At 47.1% G+C, this 20201-nt stretch overlaps 1 protein-coding gene across 1 annotated transcript in view; it reads right to left on the bottom strand.

Annotated features, from left to right (window-relative positions):
* LOC134910297 (heme-binding protein 2-like) overlaps positions 1-20201 on the bottom strand; it is a 92465-nt gene that overhangs the window by 16300 nt on the left and 55964 nt on the right. Inside the window, exon 2 of the mRNA XM_063918154.1 lies at positions 6390-6519. Coding sequence (XP_063774224.1) covers positions 6390-6519 — 130 coding nt within the window. The remainder of the gene's footprint in view (positions 1-6389; positions 6520-20201) is intronic.

The following is a 20201-nucleotide window of genomic DNA, read 5'->3' as shown; positions in this document are numbered from 1 at the left end:
TATCCGTCCTTTGGTGTATCCTTATTTGGATAGGAGTGGACTATCCATCTCCACATCCAGGTATACCATATAAAGGCAGAGGAAAAAACTCTTTCGAAAGTTTTAAAATGTATTTCTTAAAAAACACAAAAAAAAACTAAAACAGTAACAGATGATGGGGTTTGGACACAAGATGGTAGATGGATATACCTAAATAGCAAGACTTGGCAGTTTGGATGCCATTCAGGAAAAGCCCACATGCCCTCATCTGCAAAAGTGCAACGTGATTAGTCAAAGCAGCTCTCTTGGACCAACATGTTTCGACTTTGTGTAAGTCTTTCTCCAGGCTAGAGAGCCCCCTGACAAATTACCTTTATCACCTTTGAACAAAGTGCAAGAGGTGATGTTAAGGTTAATTTACTGGCACATGCAGGGAGGGATGTGTGGGGTCAAGGGTGGGGGGGGGGGGAGGGAGAGGGGTGGTGCAGAGATATCAGTGTACCGGGCCCCAAGATTTCTGTTGTCGGCACTGGTTAGACTGCAAGAAGGGAAGGTTAGGCTTAGGCTGCGGGAAAGTAGGGGTAGGGTTAGTTTAGTTGCGGACACCTATCGATTTTGGCAGTCGGGATGCCGGTGTTGGTATCCTGACCGCCTGCATTCTCACTGCCAGTATCCCGTACCCAACACGCTGATACACAAGTATGTAAACAGAAATAATCATAGTGAGAAAAAGAATCCAAAGATATATGGCAGGATAATCTAAGCATTTTGGCTTGGTTGAAAGCTTGTATATTTTTCTATTCATGTTTTCGTACTAATAGTCCTTTTTAGAAAAAACAAGAGAATCTAAATATAACAAAATAAATTTTAGTAGTACTAAACATGAATATAGTTAATAGATATCCTGTTACTTTACAGTCACAATAAGGCTCATAGCAGGATTAAAGTGGTTGTTAAACTGCATTAGGAGAGATTTGCAAGGCTGATGTCAGCTAGTGTTAAGTCGGCCTCTGTCTGTGCCAGAAAGAATCATATCTCCTATAGCAGCTACATAATACATAATTTACAGTATAAACATCCCATTTACTATCCTTCTGTGTGTGTTTGGGCCAAACTGCCACTGTAGTGTTTCCGGTCCATATTTTCTGTTGAATGTATTTAGTCCTACTTTCCTGCAAAAGTGAAATGATACTTGCCTACTCTCCCAGAATTAGGGAGACTTCTTTCAGGCTCCCATGAGTATAGACAGCCCTCAAGGATTCCGCCCACTTCTACAGTGAATTGCATCATCATGATACAGCCCCCCAAGATGTAATGCCACAATTATGCTGCACCACAATGACGCGACTCACAGTGCATACCTCCCAACTTCTTTGTGCACCGAGGAGGGACATCTTTGCACCCAAGGTGTGTGCCTGAAATTAGGGGACATGGCCTCCAGCTAGGGGGCGTGGGCTTGCGGCAAGCACCGCGATTGTAAGCCAAACCCCTATTTTCATCACTATGGGGGCATGAACCGTGCTTAGTGAGCTGCTGGCCATGCCCCTAGTCCCTCTCTGCCAGGGAATAGACGCTGTGTGCATGCGCACAGCATCTACTCACCGCTGCTCTGCAGCGAGTGACAGGGGGGGGGGGGGGGATCTCCCAACTGACCCCGCCACAGGACACTGCATCCCGCAGGTTGGAGAGACCATGAAAAATGGGACTGTCCCACCACAATTGGAACAGTTGGGAGGTATGCTAGTGCCATGTTCCCCACACATCAAACCTGGGCCTCTCTTTCCCCGAATCCCACAGAGGTCATCTCAAAAAAGTTGGTAATCATGTTTTAAACTGTACATAGTGAACAGTGTAAATAGACCGGCAGTACTAAAAAAATAATATAAAAAGACACACTTAAAAATTGGCCACTTTGGCTTAACAGTGCCCAAGACCCAGTGATTATTAGAGCCACCTTGGCTGTAGGCCACACAGGGCTGTCAAAAGAAATCCGGGGCCCCGGTACAGTAACTTCCCAGGGGCTCCCCCTACAGGGGGTGTGGCCACACCCTGTTAGTTGCACGGCTACACCACTTTGGGGGCATGTCTAGCACACGAGAATTGCCCACTCACAGGAGCATGACATACCTCCCAGCAGTTGGGACACAAGTGTTCACTATTAGGGTGGTGGGAAAGTCATATAAAAGCTGCATTCCCTGGAACACCATCATTTTGTGAAAGAGGATCCTCCATTGTAATTTTGGGATAAAGGATGCGCTATAGCGTGTAAGTACAATCAGGGCCGGCCCGAGTTAAATTTTTTCGGTAAGCGAATTTAGAATTTAGCGCCCCTTGATGGGATCAAATTTTAAAAGAGGTGTGGTCTCACAAGGAAGGGGCGTGGCCACACAATAGTACCCCCAGGGGTACAGGGAGATTGTCGATGACAGGGAGAAAGTGCGAGACTGGGTGGCAGAGGTGATGGAGATAGTGGATGACTGAGGAGGCTGGGATGACAGGGAGATAGTGGGTGACAGGGAAGGCTGGGGTGACAGGGAGCAGTGATCGTGCTGAGCCTAAAAAAAAAGTGGGTCCCAGGGACCCCTCACTTTTAAAAATTGGGGTCCTACCTGTCCTTTGCTGGGTTCCATCAGAATGAAGGTTCTTATTAATCTTATTAATGATTAAAATATAAAAATACAGACTTGATATGGACAGTGCAAAAGTGTTGCAAGGGGAGGAGGGGGGTGACAATGCTACTGGGATGTGTAGCATGCAGGACACCCTGCCCCAGAGCTGTAACTAGACATTTTACTGCCCTTCGGCAGAAAGTGAATAGGTGCTCCACCTCCTAGACAGCAAAGAACAGTCAGTGCGCGCCGAAGGTGCGCTGCAAAAATTTGGGGCATGGCTTTGTGGGGAAGGGGCGTGGCCACATAATAGTGCCAATTCACATTACACCACACAGTAGTGCCGCTTATACACATTGCACCAAGTAGAACCTCCTATACACACTGCACACTGCGCCAGGTAAAGCACGTTATACACACTGCGCCAGGTAGAGCACGTTATACACAGCGCGCCAGGTAGAGCACGTTATACACACTGCGCCAGGTAGAGCACGTTATACACAGCACGCCAGGTAGAGCACGTTATACACAATGCGCCAGGTAGAGTACGTTATACACAGTGTGCGCCAGGTAGAGCACGTTATACACAGTGCGCCAGGTAGAGCACGTTATACACAGTGCGCCAGGTAGAGCACGTTATACACATTGCGCCAGGTACAGCACGTTATACACAATGCGTGCTGTGTGTCCACAAAGTGTCCAATTTGTGTGTCCACAAATGTGTGCTGTGATCAGAGCTGCCTGGCACTGGTACACTGCAGGACACACAGCCCGGCATCTCTGCTAACTACAGCTGAGCTGAACTGCTTCTTGAACTTACAGCAGCATACCATGTCTTGTGCAAGAGCTGTGTCTGTGTGCCCTTAGACCTGACCTAGGCTGTGAGAGCTGGCTGCATGAAGGATTCAGGAAAAACTTTCCTGATACTGCAGCTCCATTAGGCACCCAACTTCTCTCCCCACCACACACACCTCAGATCACAGCACAGCACCATCAGTCATGCACGGCTGAATGATCATTGGAATGCTCCTCCTGAGTCGTTATTAGAGCCAGGAGAGAGAATTGACCACATAGGAGAGGAATGAGTTAAACATCCTGTGAGGGGTGGACCTAACTGTGAGGAAGTACAGCCCTTAGGAAAAGGGGAGGGTTAGGATATATATAGGCCAGGAGTGGCCATTTTGGGTCTCTTTGATAGTGATTTGCCTTCCCGCCCTCCCGCCCTATGGGTAGAGGTTGTGTTTTGACACGGAGTGCATTGGCGTTTAATTGTTTGGCTGGTTTTATTCGTTGGCTATTTATCGGCGGAAAAGAACGGCAGTTTGTTAGTTGTATGGTTTTTATAGGTAGTAAGTTTCAGTGCTATATGGTTTAGGTGCACTCACCTCCATCGACTTAATGGCCGCTCGACCACCCATCCGGGAGGCAGCGGCAGGGCACCCAGGAGCGGTGGGAAGTCACTGTGGGGGTTGTGTTGACACCTATTACCGATTTTGATAGGGTGCTGGACGGTTTCGGTTAGTTTACCATTTTAAGTTTACCAATAGTTTAATAGAGCCGTTCTTTTTTCTGCCACCATTATGCCGGCTGATTCGGCATCTTAACAAACTTTTTTCCAATTACACAGGTGTTGCTATGGTTAGGGTCAAATAAATAGCTAGCAATTTTTCTGCCAAAATCAAGTCTCCGTGTCTTTATTTACTGGTATAAGAGGTAACTAAGGTTTACTTGAATAAAGGGGGTCCACCAAATATCACTAGGATGTTTAAGGGTTTACAGATAAGGGGACGGGTGGACCGTGTCCAGTTCAGTGGCATCAGTGCACGGTACGCAGAGATAAATAATCACTGACAAACTTTACTATAGATCTGCGCTGCCTCAGTCTGAACTGAGCTGCTGAAGTGAGAAGATACAGCGCAGGCAAAACACAAACTCACCGAAATATTTTGCATGGCAGGAGGCTGGCGGCTCACAAGACGACAAAGCCAGGGAAGAGAGAGAGGAGGAGCAGGGGAGGGGGGATGGCTATGATTGGCTGGGACACAAGAGAGCTCTCATCCCTCTGTACAAGTGCTGCAGGCTCGCTCCGTCACGCAGACTGCCGGCGCCTTCCTCACTGTGGCGCCTTACTCGTATGCGTACCCCGCGTAACGGGCCGGCCGGCCCTGAGTACAATCACTGTATACACACGCACACACACACACACATACAAACATATAGTATATGCAGAAATGCCACAGAACTTTCAGGACTTACTATGAATAAATTTGAATAAACTGAAATGTTGACTAGCACATTAGTGGTCATCACCAGAATATATTGTTACATTAGTAAGTCCAGAGAGTGCCACAGTATTTCTGCTTATACTACCTGTCATCCCACTAAGGGCACCCGGGAAATTGCACAGTATTTTGGACAAAGTGCCAACCATGACATATATATTTATAGATAGACAGACATGCAGACAGACAGACAGAAACACATACACAACACACATGTATATACTGTACAGTATATAGATATATATTACACACACACACACACACACACACACACACACACACACACACACACACACACACACACACACACACACACACACACACACACACACACACATGCAGGGCAGTAGAGAGTCTGGCTGGGACCAGGTACTTTTCAGGGGCTGTGACCTATTCACAGGAGGTGTGGTAATGCACCCTTTGAAAAAAATACAGAAAAATTGTAATGTAAGCACCACCATACCCACACTCCAGCTCAGTAGTCAGCACCGTGTTCAGGACTTAGGAGAAGAGCTGTAGCTGCTTCTGTCAGTTAAGGGGGAGGAAGCTCGGGGCCCTCACTGGGCCCGTCCATCAGACCTGGGCCCGGGTAATTTGTACCCTCTCCCCCCCTCTCTCGACGTCACTGAGGCCACAATATGCTTGGCTGAGGTGCGGATCCTGAAGTGCCATCTAATTAGTTGCAGCTATTACTATAGTGATAGTCTTCATAACTTTTAAATTGGCATCTGTTATCCAGTGGCAGATTCTACCTATGGGCTGCAGGACAGCAGTCCTCCCAGTAAAATCCACCACTTTAGTGAGCTCTGCTGAGCCAATTGCAGTCTGCACCGCCTTCCATGTGACTGGCAGTGACTTCCTATTGGAAGTGCTACCTGCAAGTCACCCACAGGACAAGTAGTCCCATTGGGAGGTGTTTCCTCCCTCTGGGACTGCCAAATTGGACTTTGATTAGCAGAGAGCATGCTTCCAGTAGGAAGCCACTCCATGCCTTTCATGCAGCCCAACCCAGCTTCTCTGGGCTGCAGCCGATGCAGTATTTAGAAGTCAGGGTTTTGAGTATGCGCAGTCAAGCTGTATCTTGTGCGCATACACCGGTTCCGAGACCTGCCAGGTCAATTGTGCAGGTACCAAGACCCAGCTGTCTCCTTGCCAACTCCTCCTCTCTGGGCATGGGTAGCGTCTGCCTCCCTACCCAAAACAGGTTGGAGCCACCGCTGTTTAAATCTCAATATTTTATATGTTATGTTAGAAAACATACACAGAATTGAGAGCAGTACAAAACACCACTGGCCACAAAACCACAGTGTGGTTTATATAATTTCTCTAACACATGGAAGCCTTACTAAACTTTTATCATCAGTGAAGTGGCCTCCTAATGACGGAACACTAACATATATCTTGCAGGTTTTATATTTCAGGCTGTTCTTGAGTGTATAAGTACAGACAGATCTGGGAAGTGTAATAGTTGTGTTTTTCAAGTGGTAAAATACAATTAAATATATATTATATACTGTACCTTGCTTATTCACCCCATTAATGTAGTTAAACAGGCGCTTGACGCTTTTTATTATTCCAAAGCCAAATACATCATTATCTAGTTGTGTTGTCACCCAGCGAGTCATATCGTACCTTCTAAGCTCGAAAGTCTAAAAAACAAAGACATTTATTTAAACATTACATTTGAGTATGAATACAGTTTTATTTTACTTCTACAGCTATTATATATATATCATGTAGTAAAGTTACATTGCAATTTATTATATAGGAACAAGACTGATGGCCAAGTGCTGTTTATGCTGGTTTATAAAACTGGGAGACTGTATCCCATATCACAAAGCATAAAAGGCACACCTCAATCCACACAGCCACAACAACCCAATTCTGTGTTGGCCATGCCTTATATAGATATAGGGGTATATGCAATTGCGGTCGAATTCCCGAAATTGTCGAATTTCGGGACATTTTCGCCAAAAAAAAAATATTCGTCAATGCAATTCAGTACTTTCCGTCAAAAAAACGGACTTTCAAAATTCGACTTTTTGCAAATTCGACTTTTCTGCAATGATACAAGTGCTGCAATTCGACCAAAGTGTATTCAATTCAAGTTTGGAAATTCGACAACAGTGCTTTTAGACAGCAAATTCGTCATTTTCAATCCGCCACACTTTGGAGGGTGAAACCAATAAAAAAAATTTAAAACATGTTTTTTTTGTGTTTTTTTTTCTTGGTAATATCAGATCTATTTATATTAGAAGGGATTAGGTACTTGGTTTGTCTTTTTTGGAGGCACAAGTATTATTTATATATTTTTAAAAATAATATTTTTTTTTTTTTTTTTTTTTTATAGATGGAATGGTAAAATCCCGGGGAAAAATGGCGTGGGGTCCCCCCTCCAAAGCATAACCAGCCTCGGGCTCTTCGAGCTGGTCCTGGTTCTAAAAATGCGGGGGGAAATTTGACAGAGGATCCCCCGTATTTTTAAAACCAGCACCGGGCTCTGCGCCTGGTGCTGGTGCAAAAAATACGGGGGACAAAACGAGTAGGGGTCCCCCGTATTTTTCACACCAGCATCGGCCTCTACTAGCTGGACAGATAATGCCACAGCCGGGGGTCACTTTTATACAGTGCCCTGCGGCCGTGGCATTAAATATCCAACTAGTCACCCCTGGCCGGGGTACCCTGGGGGAGTGGGGACCCCTTCAATCAAGGGGTCCCCCCCCCAGCCACCCAAGGGCCAGGGGTGAAGCCCGAGGCTGTCCCCCCCCATCCAATGGCTGCGGATGGGAGGCTGATAGCCTTGAGAAAAATGACAAGAATATTGTTTTTTCCAGTAGTACTACAAGTCCCAGCAAGCCTCCCCCGCAAGCTGGTACTTGGAGAACCACAAGTACCAGCATGCGGGAGAAAAACGGGCCCGCTGGTACCTGTAGTACTACTGGAAAAAAAATACCCAAATAAAAACAGGACGCACACACCGTGACTTGTACAACTTTATTACATACTGCCGACACACACATACTTACCTATGTTGACACAAAGCAGTCGGTCCTCTTCTCCAAGTAGAATCCACGGATACCTGGAAATAAAAGATAATTATACTCACCTTCCAGCGTCCAGAGATACATCCACGTCCAGAAAATAATCCAGGTACTTGGCAAAAAAACAAAACGCAATGACCCGATCCTGCGGACTGAAAGGGGTCCCATATTCACACATGAGACCCCTTTCCCCGAATGTGCCGGGACACCACGTGACTCCTGTCACTGAGGTCCCTTCAGCCAATCAGGAAGCGCTACTACGTGGCGCTCACCTGATTGGCTGTGCGCTGTCTGTGCTGTGACAGCGCATCGCAAAGCCTCTCCATTATATTCAATGGTGGGAACTTTGCCGTCAGCGGGGGGGTTACCCGCGGTCAGCCGCTGACCGGCGGGTGACCCCACCGCTAGCCGCAAAGTTCCCACCATTGAAAGTAATGGAGAGGCTTCGCGATGCGCTGTCAGCTCAGACGCGCACAGAGCCAATCAGCAGAGTGCAAGGACGTTGCACTCGCTGATTGGCTGAAGAGACCTTTCTGTGAAAGCTGTCACATATAGGTCTCTGCATTCGGGGAAAGGGGTCTCATGTGTGAATATGGGACCCCTTTCAGTCCGCTGGCACGAGTATTTGCGTTTTGTTTTTTTGCCAAGTACCTGGATTATTTTCTGGACGTGGATGTATCTCTGGACGCTGGAAGGCGAGTATAATTATCTTTTATTTTCAGGTATCCGTGGATTCTACTTGGAGAAGAGGACCGACTGCTTCGTGTCAACATAGGTAAGTATGTGTGTGTCGGCAGTATGTAATAAAGTTGTACAAGTCACGGTGTGTGTGTCCTGTTTTTATTTGGGTATTTTTTTTTCAGTAGTACTACAGGTACCAGCGGGCCCGTTTTTCTCCCGCATGCTGGTACTTGTGGTTCTCCAAGTACCAGCTTGCGGGGGAGGCTTGCTGGGACTTGTAGTACTACTGGAAAAAACAACATTCTTGTCATTTTTCTCAAGGCTATCAGCCTCCCATCCGCAGCCATTGGATGGGGGGGACAGCCTCGGGCTTCACCCCTGGCCCTTGGGTGGCTGGGGGGGGGGACCCCTTGATTGAAGGGGTCCCCACTCCCCCAGGGTACCCAGGCCAGGGGTGACTAGTTGGATATTTAATGCCACGGCCGCAGGGCACTGTATAAAAGTGACCCCCGGCTGTGGCATTATCTGTCCAGCTAGTGGAGCCCGATGCTGGTGTGAAAAATACGGGGGACCCCTACTCTTTTTGTCCCCCGTATTTTTTGCACCAGCACCAGGCGCAGAGCCCGGTGCTGGTTTTAAAAATACGGGGGATCCTCTGTCAAATTTTTCCCCGCATTTTTAGAACCAGGACCAGCTCGAAGAGCCCGAGGCTGGTTATGCTTTGGAGGGGGGACCCCACGCCATTTTTTTCCGTTTTTCCCCGTTTTTTAAAATCGCTGCAAAATCCGGCAAATCGGCCGTTTTTCGCCCGCGGGAATGTCGAATCCGTTTTTCATTGAATATGGTGAATTCCGGCAGCCACCTGCCGGAATTCACCTGTCGAATTGTGTCGAATTAAAAAACGGCGATAATTTGCCGCGATTCGCCGTGAATTGCATATACCCCTATGGCTCTCTCTGGCACAAAAAATGGTAACTGGCGAATAATCCAAGCTGGTTGCTGTTGGTGATGAGTACCAAGTCATTTTACTAGTCAGGCAAAGGTGGGTGTTCGTTTTAAAATAATATTGTGCACTGGGGTTTAATTCCTTCATTACCAGGTCAATTTTAATACATAAGTACAAGGGTGTGAAAAAGTTTTGATTTCTTCTATTTTTTTTCCGTATCTGTCAAAATTGTTTAAGATCTTCAAATAAAATTGGATATAAAACAAAGACAACCTGAGTAAACACCAAATACGGTTTTTAAATGTTCATTTAATTTAATTTATTGAAGGAAAAAAGTTAACCAACACTTAAATCACCCATGTTACAAATGAATTGCCCCTTAAACTTAACAACTGTCTGAGCCACCTTTAGCAGCTGCAACTGCAACTGAAAGTAGTAGATAACTGGTGACCAGTCTTTCAAATCGCTGTGGTGGTATTTTGGCACAATCTTCTGTTTGTTTGCTTTAATTCAGCCACATTTGAGGGTTTTCGAGCATGAACCTACCGTTTAAGGTCCTGCCACAGCATCTCGGTTGAATCCAAATCAGTACTTTTGACTAGGCCACTCCAAAGCCTTAATATTGTTTCTACTGAGACATTCAGAGGTGGACTTGCTCTTGTGCTTCAGAGCATTGTCTAACTGCATAACACATTTGTATTTGACTTCAGATCACAGACTGATGACTGGACATTCTCCCTCCCAATTTTCTAGAGAGCAGAATTTGATTCCATTATGGCAAGCCACCCAGGTCCTGAGGCAGTAACGCTTCCCCACACCATCACACTACCACGTTTCACTGAAATACACAAGACAATCTCGACAGTCCACCCAAATCTAAGCTAAACCTGATTCCTCCCCCCTCACCCTAACCCACCTTTCCTGCATTCTGACCCTAACCCCCCCCCCCCACACACACACACACACACACACACACACACACACACACAGAGCCTAACCCTAACCCTCCCCAGTGGTGCCTAACCCCCCTCCATGCAGCCTAACCCTAACCCTCCCAGGGGGGGCCTAAAACTAAACCCCTCTACCCACAGCCTAACCTTAACCCTCCCACGCCGCAGCCTAACTCTAACCCTCCCCCCTGCACAGTGACGTGTGGTGGGGTGAGGCAGGTCCTGTCATACTAACGTTCATGCCAGAGTTTTTACTGTATAAAGTATATGAAAAATACAAAGAATATGTTTGAAATATCTTCTTTGCATTATTCTAATCATTTTTATAGCCAAAACTGTGGAGTAAAAAGTCTATGGCAGGTGAGGCAGTGCCTCACCTGCCTATCTTTTAAGCACATCTCAAATCAAAACTCACAAAATTTTCAGGAGTTTATACCGCTGTACATGTATATAATGCCCCCATGTACCCTTTGGCTCATATATTGCGTGTAAATCTGGCTCTGGTGCAAGCCAGTGCCTCCTGTGCAAAATTTAGCTCACCGCACGTCCCTGCCCCTGCAGCCTAAATCTAAGTCCCCCCATCCATCATTTAATTTGATGTCGGGATGCCTGCGCCAGCATTCCTATCGGTGTCAGGATTCCGACTGCCGGGATGCCAAACGTCGCTATCTTAACTGCATCCCGTTTGACTTTGTGTTCCCTTCACAATGTTATATACATATATCCAGTGCCAGATTAAGGTCCACATGGGCCTGGAGCTGAAATGTATGAAGGGCCTATTGTGTGACTTGGCAGGAGGTGTGACAAGCACTGTTGTGGGGGTGGTCAAAATAGGGGGTGTGGCCTGTGCCATGAGTGTGGCTATCTCTATCGAGGTCATAGCTAGTGCCTACCATCAACCATTTAATAGAGGTGCAGAACAACAGACCCATACATGCAGTGGTCATCAAAGTGGGAATCTTGAAGTGGGGGTATGGGAAATGAAACAGGATTACTGTTGCGTGTGCCTAAAAAGGGGACATGGCCACTGAAAAGGAGTGTGTCCTTAAAAGTATATGCATTAGTGTGCCCCCTCCCCTCCTAGTCTGTATATGCATCAGCGTGCCCCCTCCCATCATAGTCTGTATATGCTGTAGTCAGGGCTGGTTCTAGACCTTGTGGCGCCCAGGGCAAACGTTTCCTTTGGAGACCCCCTCTCCCCATTGAAAACAGGGAAAGTGCACGCCAAAGGCGTGTGTAAAAAAATATAGGTGCGTGGCTTCACAGGAAGAGGCGTGGCCACATAATTGTACCAAATCACATTACACTGCACAGTAGGGTCTGCCAGTCACATTACACCACATAGTAGCACCCCTTATACATGCCAGGTAGAACCCTTTATACACATTGCGCCAGGCAGAGTCCCTTTTTATACACATTACGCCAGGCAGAGACCCTTTTTATACACATTGTGCCAGGTAGAGACCCTTTTTATACACATTGCGCCAGGCAGAGACGCTTTTTATACACATTGCGCCAGGCAGAGCCCCTTTTTATACACATTGCGCCAGGCAGAGCTCCTTTTTATACACATTGCGCCAGGCAGAGCCCCTTTTTACACACGTTACGCCAGGCAGAGCCCCTTTTTATACACGTTACGCCAGGCAGAGACTCTTTTTATACACGTTACGCCAGGCAGAGCCCCTTTTTATACACATTGCGCCAGGCAGAGCCCCTTTTTATACACATTACGCCAGGTAGAGATCCTTTTTATACACGTTACGCCAGGCAGAGACCCTTTTTATACACATTGCGCCAGGCAGAGACCCAGGAGCGGAACTGTGGGAGGCAGTGGAGTCGGCTGCCGCCGGGCTCCTGACCTGCAGGGGGCACATCTCCTCCACTGTCTCCCGCTGCCTGATCGCCGCTGCTCAGCGGCGGAACTTGCGCCTGTGCAAGCGGTGCAATGCACCGAGGCTCAGCGCTAAGAAGGGGCCCACAGCCGGAGCAGTGTAATGAGTCACACTGACTCATTACACGCTGCCGCCGCTGCGCTGCACAGGAGGAAGCCGCCGGACGTGAGCGTACAGCGCCAGCAAGTGAGAAGGGTGAGCTCATCACCCTTCATCTCGGCTGCATCTTCCTCCAGAATCCTGGTCTCTGCCACCGCTGCATGCTGGGAGAAGGGGGAGGGAGGAGGGACAGTCACGGCAGTAATGTGTGTGGAGAGTGAGGACTGGGAGACATCGGCTCAGCTGCAGTGAGGAGCCTTACAGGAGCCAGGAGGTGCAAAGTATGTTGTACACACATGCAAATGCTGGCTGTGTGTATTTAGCTGTGTGTGTGTTTTGCTATGGGTGTATGTGTTTTGCTAGGGATGTATGTGTGTGGTTTTGCTATGGGGGTGTGTATGTATTTTGCTATTGGTGTATATATTAGTGATGTGCACCGGAAATTTTTCGGGTTTTGTGTTTTGGTTTTGGGTTCAGTTCCGCGGCCGTGTTTTGGGTTCGACCGCGTTTTGGCAAAACCTCACCGAATTTTTTTTGTCGGATTCGGGTGTGTTTTGGATTCGGGTGTTTTTTTCAAAAAACCCTAAAAAACAGCTTAAATCATAGAATTTGGGGGTCATTTTGATCCCAAAGTATTATTAACCTCAAAAACCATAATTTACACTCATTTTCAGTCTATTCTGAATACCTCACACCTCACAATATTATTTTTAGTCCTAAAATTTGCACCTAGGTCGCTGGATGACTAAGCTAAGCGACCCTAGTGGCCGACACAAACACCGGGCCCATCTAGGAGTGGCACTGCAGTGTCACGCAGGATGTCCCTTCCAAAAAACCCTCCCCAAACAGCACATGATGCAAAGAAAAAAAGAGGCGCAATGAGGTAGCTGTGTGAGTAAGATAAGCGACCCTAGTGGCCGACACAAACACCGGGCCCATCTAGGAGTGGCACTGCAGTGTCACGCAGGATGGCCCTTCCAAAAAACCCTCCCCAAACAGCACATGACGCAAAGAAAAAAAGAGGCGCAATGAGGTAGCTGTGTGAGTAAGATAAGCGACCCTAGTGGCCGACACAAACACCGGGCCCATCTAGGAGTGGCACTGCAGTGTCACGCAGGATGGCCCTTCCAAAAAACCCTCCCCAAACAGCACATGACGCAAAGAAAAAAAGAGGCGCAATGAGGTAGCTGTGTGAGTAAGATAAGCGACCCTAGTGGCCGACACAAACACCGGGCCCATCTAGGAGTGGCACTGCAGTGTCACGCAGGATGGCCCTTCCAAAAAACATTCCACAAACAGCACATGACGCAAAGAAAAATTAAAGAAAAAAGAGGTGCAAGATGGAATTGTCCTTGGGCCCTCCCACCCACCCTTATGTTGTATAAACAGGACATGCACACTTTAACCAACCCATCATTTCAGTGACAGGGTCTGCCACACGACTGTGACTGAAATGACGGGTTGGTTTGGACCCCCACCAAAAAAGAAGCAATTAATCTCTCCTTGCACAAACTGGCTCTACAGAGGCAAGATGTCCACCTCATCATCATCCTCCGATATATCACCGTGTACATCCCCCTCCTCACAGATTATCAATTCGTCCCCACTGGAATCCACCATCTCAGCTCCCTGTGTACTTTGTGGAGGCAATTGCTGCTGGTCAATGTCTCCACGGAGGAATTGATTATAATTCATTTTAATGAACATCATCTTCTCCACATTTTCTGGATGTAACCTCGTACGCCGATTGCTGACAAGGTGAGCGGCGGCACTAAACACTCTTTCGGAGTACACACTTGTGGGAGGGCAACTTAGGTAGAATAAAGCCAGTTTGTGCAAGGGCCTCCAAATTGCCTCTTTTTCCTGCCAGTAGAAGTACGGACTGTGTGACGTGCCTACTTGGATGCGGTCACTCATATAATCCTCCACCATTCTTTCAATGGTGAGAGAATCATATGCAGTGACAGTAGACGACATGTCCGTAATCGTTGTCAGGTCCTTCAGTCCGGACCAGATGTCAGCATCAGCAGTCGCTCCAGACTGCCCTGCATCACCGCCAGCGGGTGGGCTCGGAATTCTGAGCCTTTTCCTCGCACCCCCAGTTGCGGGAGAATGTGAAGGAGGAGATGTTGACAGGTCGCGTTCCGCTTGACTTGACAATTTTCTCACCAGCAGGTCTTTCAACCCCAGCAGACTTGTGTCTGCCGGAAAGAGAGATCCAAGGTAGGCTTTAAATCTAGGATCGAGCACGGTGGCCAAAATGTAGTGCTCTGATTTCAACAGATTGACCACCCGTGAATCCTTGTTAAGCGAATTAAGGGCTCCATCCACAAGTCCCACATGCCTAGCGGAATCGCTCCGTGTTAGCTCCTCCTTCAATGTCTCCAGCTTCTTCTGCAAAAGCCTGATGAGGGGAATGACCTGACTCAGGCTGGCAGTGTCTGAACTGACTTCACGTGTGGCAAGTTCAAAGGGCATCAGAACCTTGCACAACGTTGAAATCATTCTCCACTGCGCTTGAGACAGGTGCATTCCACCTCCTATATCGTGCTCAATTGTATAGGCTTGAATGGCCTTTTGCTGCTCCTCCAACCTCTGAAGCATATAGAGGGTTGAATTCCACCTCGTTACCACTTCTTGCTTCAGATGATGGCAGGGCAGGTTCAGTAGTTTTTGGTGGTGCTCCAGTCTTCTGTACGTGGTGCCTGTACGCCGAAAGTGTCCCGCAATTCTTCTGGCCACCGACAGCATCTCTTGCACGCCCCTGTCGTTTTTTAAAAAATTCTGCACCACCAAATTCAAGGTATGTGCAAAACATGGGACGTGCTGGAATTTGCCCATATTTAATGCACACACAATATTGCTGGCGTTGTCCGATGCCACAAATCCACAGGAGAGTCCAATTGGGGTAAGCCATTCCGCGATGATCTTCCTCAGTTGCCGTAAGAGGTTTTCAGCTGTGTGCGTATTCTGGAAAGCGGTGATACAAAGCGTAGCCTGCCTAGGAAAGAGTTGGCGTTTGCGAGATGCTGCTACTGGTGCCGCCGCTGCTGTTCTTGCGGCGGGAGTCCATACATCTACCCAGTGGGCTGTCACAGTCATATAGTCCTGACCCTGCCCTGCTCCACTTGTCCACATGTCCGTGGTTAAGTGGACATTGGGTACAGCTGCATTTTTTAGGACACTGGTGAGTCTTTTTCTGAGGTCTGTGTACATTTTCGGTATCGCCTGCCTAGAGAAGTGGAACCTAGATGGTATTTGGTAACGGGGGCACACTACCTCAAGAAATTGTCTAGTTCCCTGTGAACTAACGGCGGATACCGGACGCACGTCTAACACCAACATAGTTGTCAAGGCCTCAGTTATCCGCTTTGCAGCAGGATGACTGCTGTGATATTTCATCTTCCTCGCAAAGGACTGTTGGACAGTCAATTGCTTACTGGAAGTAGTACAAGTGGTCTTCCGACTTCCCCTCTGGGATGACCATCGACTCCCAGCAGCAACAACAGCAGCGCCAGCAGCAGTAGGCGTTACACGCAAGGATGCATCGGAGGAATCCCAGGCAGGAGAGGACTCGTCAGAATTGCCAGTGACATGGCCTGCAGGACTATTGGCATTCCTGGGGAAGGAGGAAATTGACACTGAGGGAGTTGGTGGGGTGGTTTGCGTGAGCTTGGTTACAAGAGGAAGGGATTTACTGGTCAGTGGACTGCTTCCGCTGTCACCCAAAGTTTTTGAACTTGTCACTGACTTATTATGAATGCGCTGCAGGTGACGTATAAGGGAGGATGTTCCGAGGTGGTTAACGTCCTTACCCCTACTTATTACAGCTTGACAAAGGCAACACACGGCTTGACACCTGTTGTCCGCATTTCTGTTGAAATACCTCCACACTGAAGAGCTGATTTTTTTGGTATTTTCACCAGGCATGTCAACGGCCATATTCCTCCCACGGACAACAGGTGTCTCCCCGGGTGCCTGACTTAAACAAACCACCTCACCATCAGAATCCTCCTGGTCAATTTCCTCCCCAGCGCCAGCAACACCCATATCCTCCTCATCCTGGTGTACTTCAACACTGACATCTTCAATCTGACTATCAGGAACTGGACTGCGGGTGCTCCTTCCAGCACTTGCAGGGGGCGTGCAAATGGTGGAAGGCGCATGCTCTTCACGTCCAGTGTTGGGAAGGTCAGGCATCGCAACCGACACAATTGGACTCTCCTTGTGGATTTGGGATTTCGAAGAACGCACAGTTCTTTGCGGTGCTTTTGCCAGCTTGAGTCTTTTCAGTTTTCTAGCGAGAGGCTGAGTGCTTCCATCCTCATGTGAAGCTGAACCACTAGCCATGAACATAGGCCAGGGCCTCAGCCGTTCCTTGCCACTCCGTGTGGTAAATGGCATATTGGCAAGTTTACGCTTCTCCTCCGACAATTTTATTTTAGGTTTTGGAGTCCTTTTTTTACTGATATTTGGTGTTTTGGATTTGACATGCTCTGTACTATGACATTGGGCATCGGCCTTGGCAGACGACGTTGCTGGCATTTCATCGTCTCGGCCATGACTAGTGGCAGCAGCTTCAGCACGAGGTGGAAGTGGATCTTGATCTTTCCCTAATTTTGGAACCTCAACATTTTTGTTCTCCATATTTTAATAGGCACAACTAAAAGGCACCTCAGGTAAACAATGGAGATGGATGGATACTAGTATACTTATGGATGAACTGCCGAGTGCCGACACAGAGGTAGCTACAGCCGTGGACTACCGTACTGTGTCTGCTGCTAATATAGACTGGATGATAATGAGATGAAATCAATATATATATGTATGTATATATAATATCACTAGTACTGCAGCCGGACAGGTAGATAATATATTTATTAGGTAATGATGACTGATGACGGACCTGCTGGACACTGTCAGCTCAGCAGCACCGCAGACTGCTACAGTAAGCTACTATACTATAGTAGTATGTACAAAGAAGAAAGAAAAAAAAAAAACCACGGGTAGGTGGTATACAATTATGGATGGACTGCCGAGTGCCGACACAGAGGTAGCTACAGCCGTGGACTAACGTACTGTGTCTGCTGCTAATATAGACTGGATGATTGATAATGAGATGAAATCAATATATATATGTATGTATATATAATATCACTAGTACTGCAGCCGGACAGGTAGATAATATATTTATTAGGTAATGATGACTGATGACGGACCTGCTGGACACTGTCAGCTCAGCAGCACCGCAGACTGCTACAGTAAGCTACTATACTATAGTAGTATGAACAAAGAAGAAAGAAAAAAAAAAAAACACGGGTAGGTGGTATACAATTATGGATGGACTGCCGAGTGCCGACACAGAGGTAGCTACAGCCGTGGACTAACGTACTGTGTCTGCTGCTAATATAGACTGGATGATTGATAATGAGATGAAATCAATATATATATGTATGTATATATAATATCACTAGTACTGCAGCCGGACAGGTAGATAATATATTTATTAGGTAATGATGACTGATGACGGACCTGCTGGACACTGTCAGCTCAGCAGCACCGCAGACTGCTACAGTAAGCTACTATACTATAGTAGTATGTACAAAGAAGAAAGAAAAAAAAAAAAACCACGGGTAGGTGGTATACAATTATGGATGGACTGCCGAGTGCCGACACAGAGGTAGCTACAGCCGTGGACTAACGTACTGTGTCTGCTGCTAATATAGAGTCTAGACTGGATGATAAATTATTGATAATGAGATGAAATCAATATAATATCACTAGTACTGCAGCCGGACAGGTACTATATATATTTATTATGTAATGACTGATGACGGACCTGCTGGACACTGTCAGGTCAGCAGCACCGCAGACTGCTACAGTAAGCTACTATAGTAGTATGTATAAAGAAGAATGAAAAAAAAAAAACCACGGGGAGGTGGTATACAATATTATATATATATATATATATATATATTATATACAATTATATATATATATATATATATATTAAACTGGTGGTGATTGATTATTAAACTGGTGGTCAGGTCACGTTGCAACTTGCAACTAGTACTCCGAGTCCTAAGCAGACAATCACAAAATATATTATTATACTGGTGGTCAGTGTGGTCACAACAATAGCAGTGTGGCACTGACTCTGGCAGCAAAAGTGTGCACTGTACGTTATATGTACTCCTGAGTCCTGCTCTCAGACTCTAACTGCTCCCCACTGTCAGTGTCTCCCCCACAAGTCAGATAATTAATACAATACACAGTCACACTATCTAATCTATATCACTTCAGCAAGTAGTATAGTAGTATAGTAGTACTCCTCCTAATAGTAATAATGCTCCCCAAAATACTGTGTCTCTCTCGTCTCTACTGTGTCTCTCTCTTCTCTAAACGGAGAGGACGCCAGCCACGTCCTCTCCCTATGACTCTCAATGCACGTGTGAAAATGGCGGCGACGCGCGGCTCCTTATATAGAATCCAAGTCTCGCGAGAATCCGACAGCGGGATGATGACGTTCGGGCGCGCTCGGGTTAACCGAGCAAGGCGGGAAGATCCGAGTCGCTCGGACCCGTGAAGAAAAAACTGAAGTTCGGGCGGGTTCGGATTCAGAGGAACCGAACCCGCTCATCTCTAGTATATATACTGTATTTTTTTGCTATGGGTGTGTGTTTGTGTATGTATATCATACCCTCCAACATTTTACACTGAAAAATCTGTACAAATCCGAAAAGGGGCGTGGTCGCGGGTAAAGGGGGCGTGGCCATGTCCCTTTTCCTATGGTAGAGGCTAGATCCAAGTGGCCTAAGGGACCTTTTCCGTCAGGGGGAGGAGCCACGACACAACGGGGAGGAGCTATGCCAGCGGTACAGTTGGTCTAGTATCCACACCACCAACTATTACATTTAGTAATTAGGTGGCGAGCGAAGCGAGCCACCGTGCCCGAAGCGTGGCGAGCGAAGCGAGCCCGCGAGGGTACTTTTCGGGTACCTTGTTCGGCCGCAGCTCCTCCCCCTGGTGACGGGTCTCCTCCCCTAGGTACATCAGAAGGTCCCTTCTCCCACTCCGATATAGAACCAACCCTTTTCCTATACTTTCAATGGAAGTTTGGAGAGCCAAAAATCGGTACAGACCATGAAAAAAAGGTACTGTACCTATTAAAAAGGTACAGTTGGAGGGTATGGTATATATGTGTTTTGCTATGTGTGTTTAGTAGTGTGTGTGTGTGTGTGTGTGTGTTAGTACGTTTTTGCTATGGATGTGTGTGTGTATATGTATTTTGCCGTGCGTGTGTGTTTACTATGTGTGTATATAGAGTAATCTGTATATCCATATCTACAGATGTAGCCACACTCACGACTAGTGTTCCCATGTCTATGAAATGTGCGTGCACTATAGCGAGAACGTCGGCTGTGACTTAGCGCAGCACAGCGTTCATTGAAGCTTGTCGCAATGCGTACGCCCGTACCAACGCATCACGGCAAAAATGAGGCTGGCTACATCTGTTTCTATCTAGCTCACATTCCTCTTAGTTAATCTTGGTGTGCACATCAGGTAGACACTGGCGTAACGTGTATAATGCTCTCTACTGTGTCACGTAACGTGTATAAGCCTCTCTACTGTGTGACGTAACGTGTATAAGCCTCTCTACAATGTGACGTAACGTGTATAAGGATCTCTACTGTGTGACGTAACATGTATAAGGCTCTTTAC

This window comes from Pseudophryne corroboree, chromosome 4 (genome assembly GCF_028390025.1).
Source record: "Pseudophryne corroboree isolate aPseCor3 chromosome 4, aPseCor3.hap2, whole genome shotgun sequence".
Classification (NCBI taxonomy): Eukaryota; Metazoa; Chordata; class Amphibia; order Anura; family Myobatrachidae; genus Pseudophryne; species Pseudophryne corroboree.
Note: the sequence above shows the minus strand (reverse complement) of the source record. Positions and strands in the feature narration are given on the sequence as shown.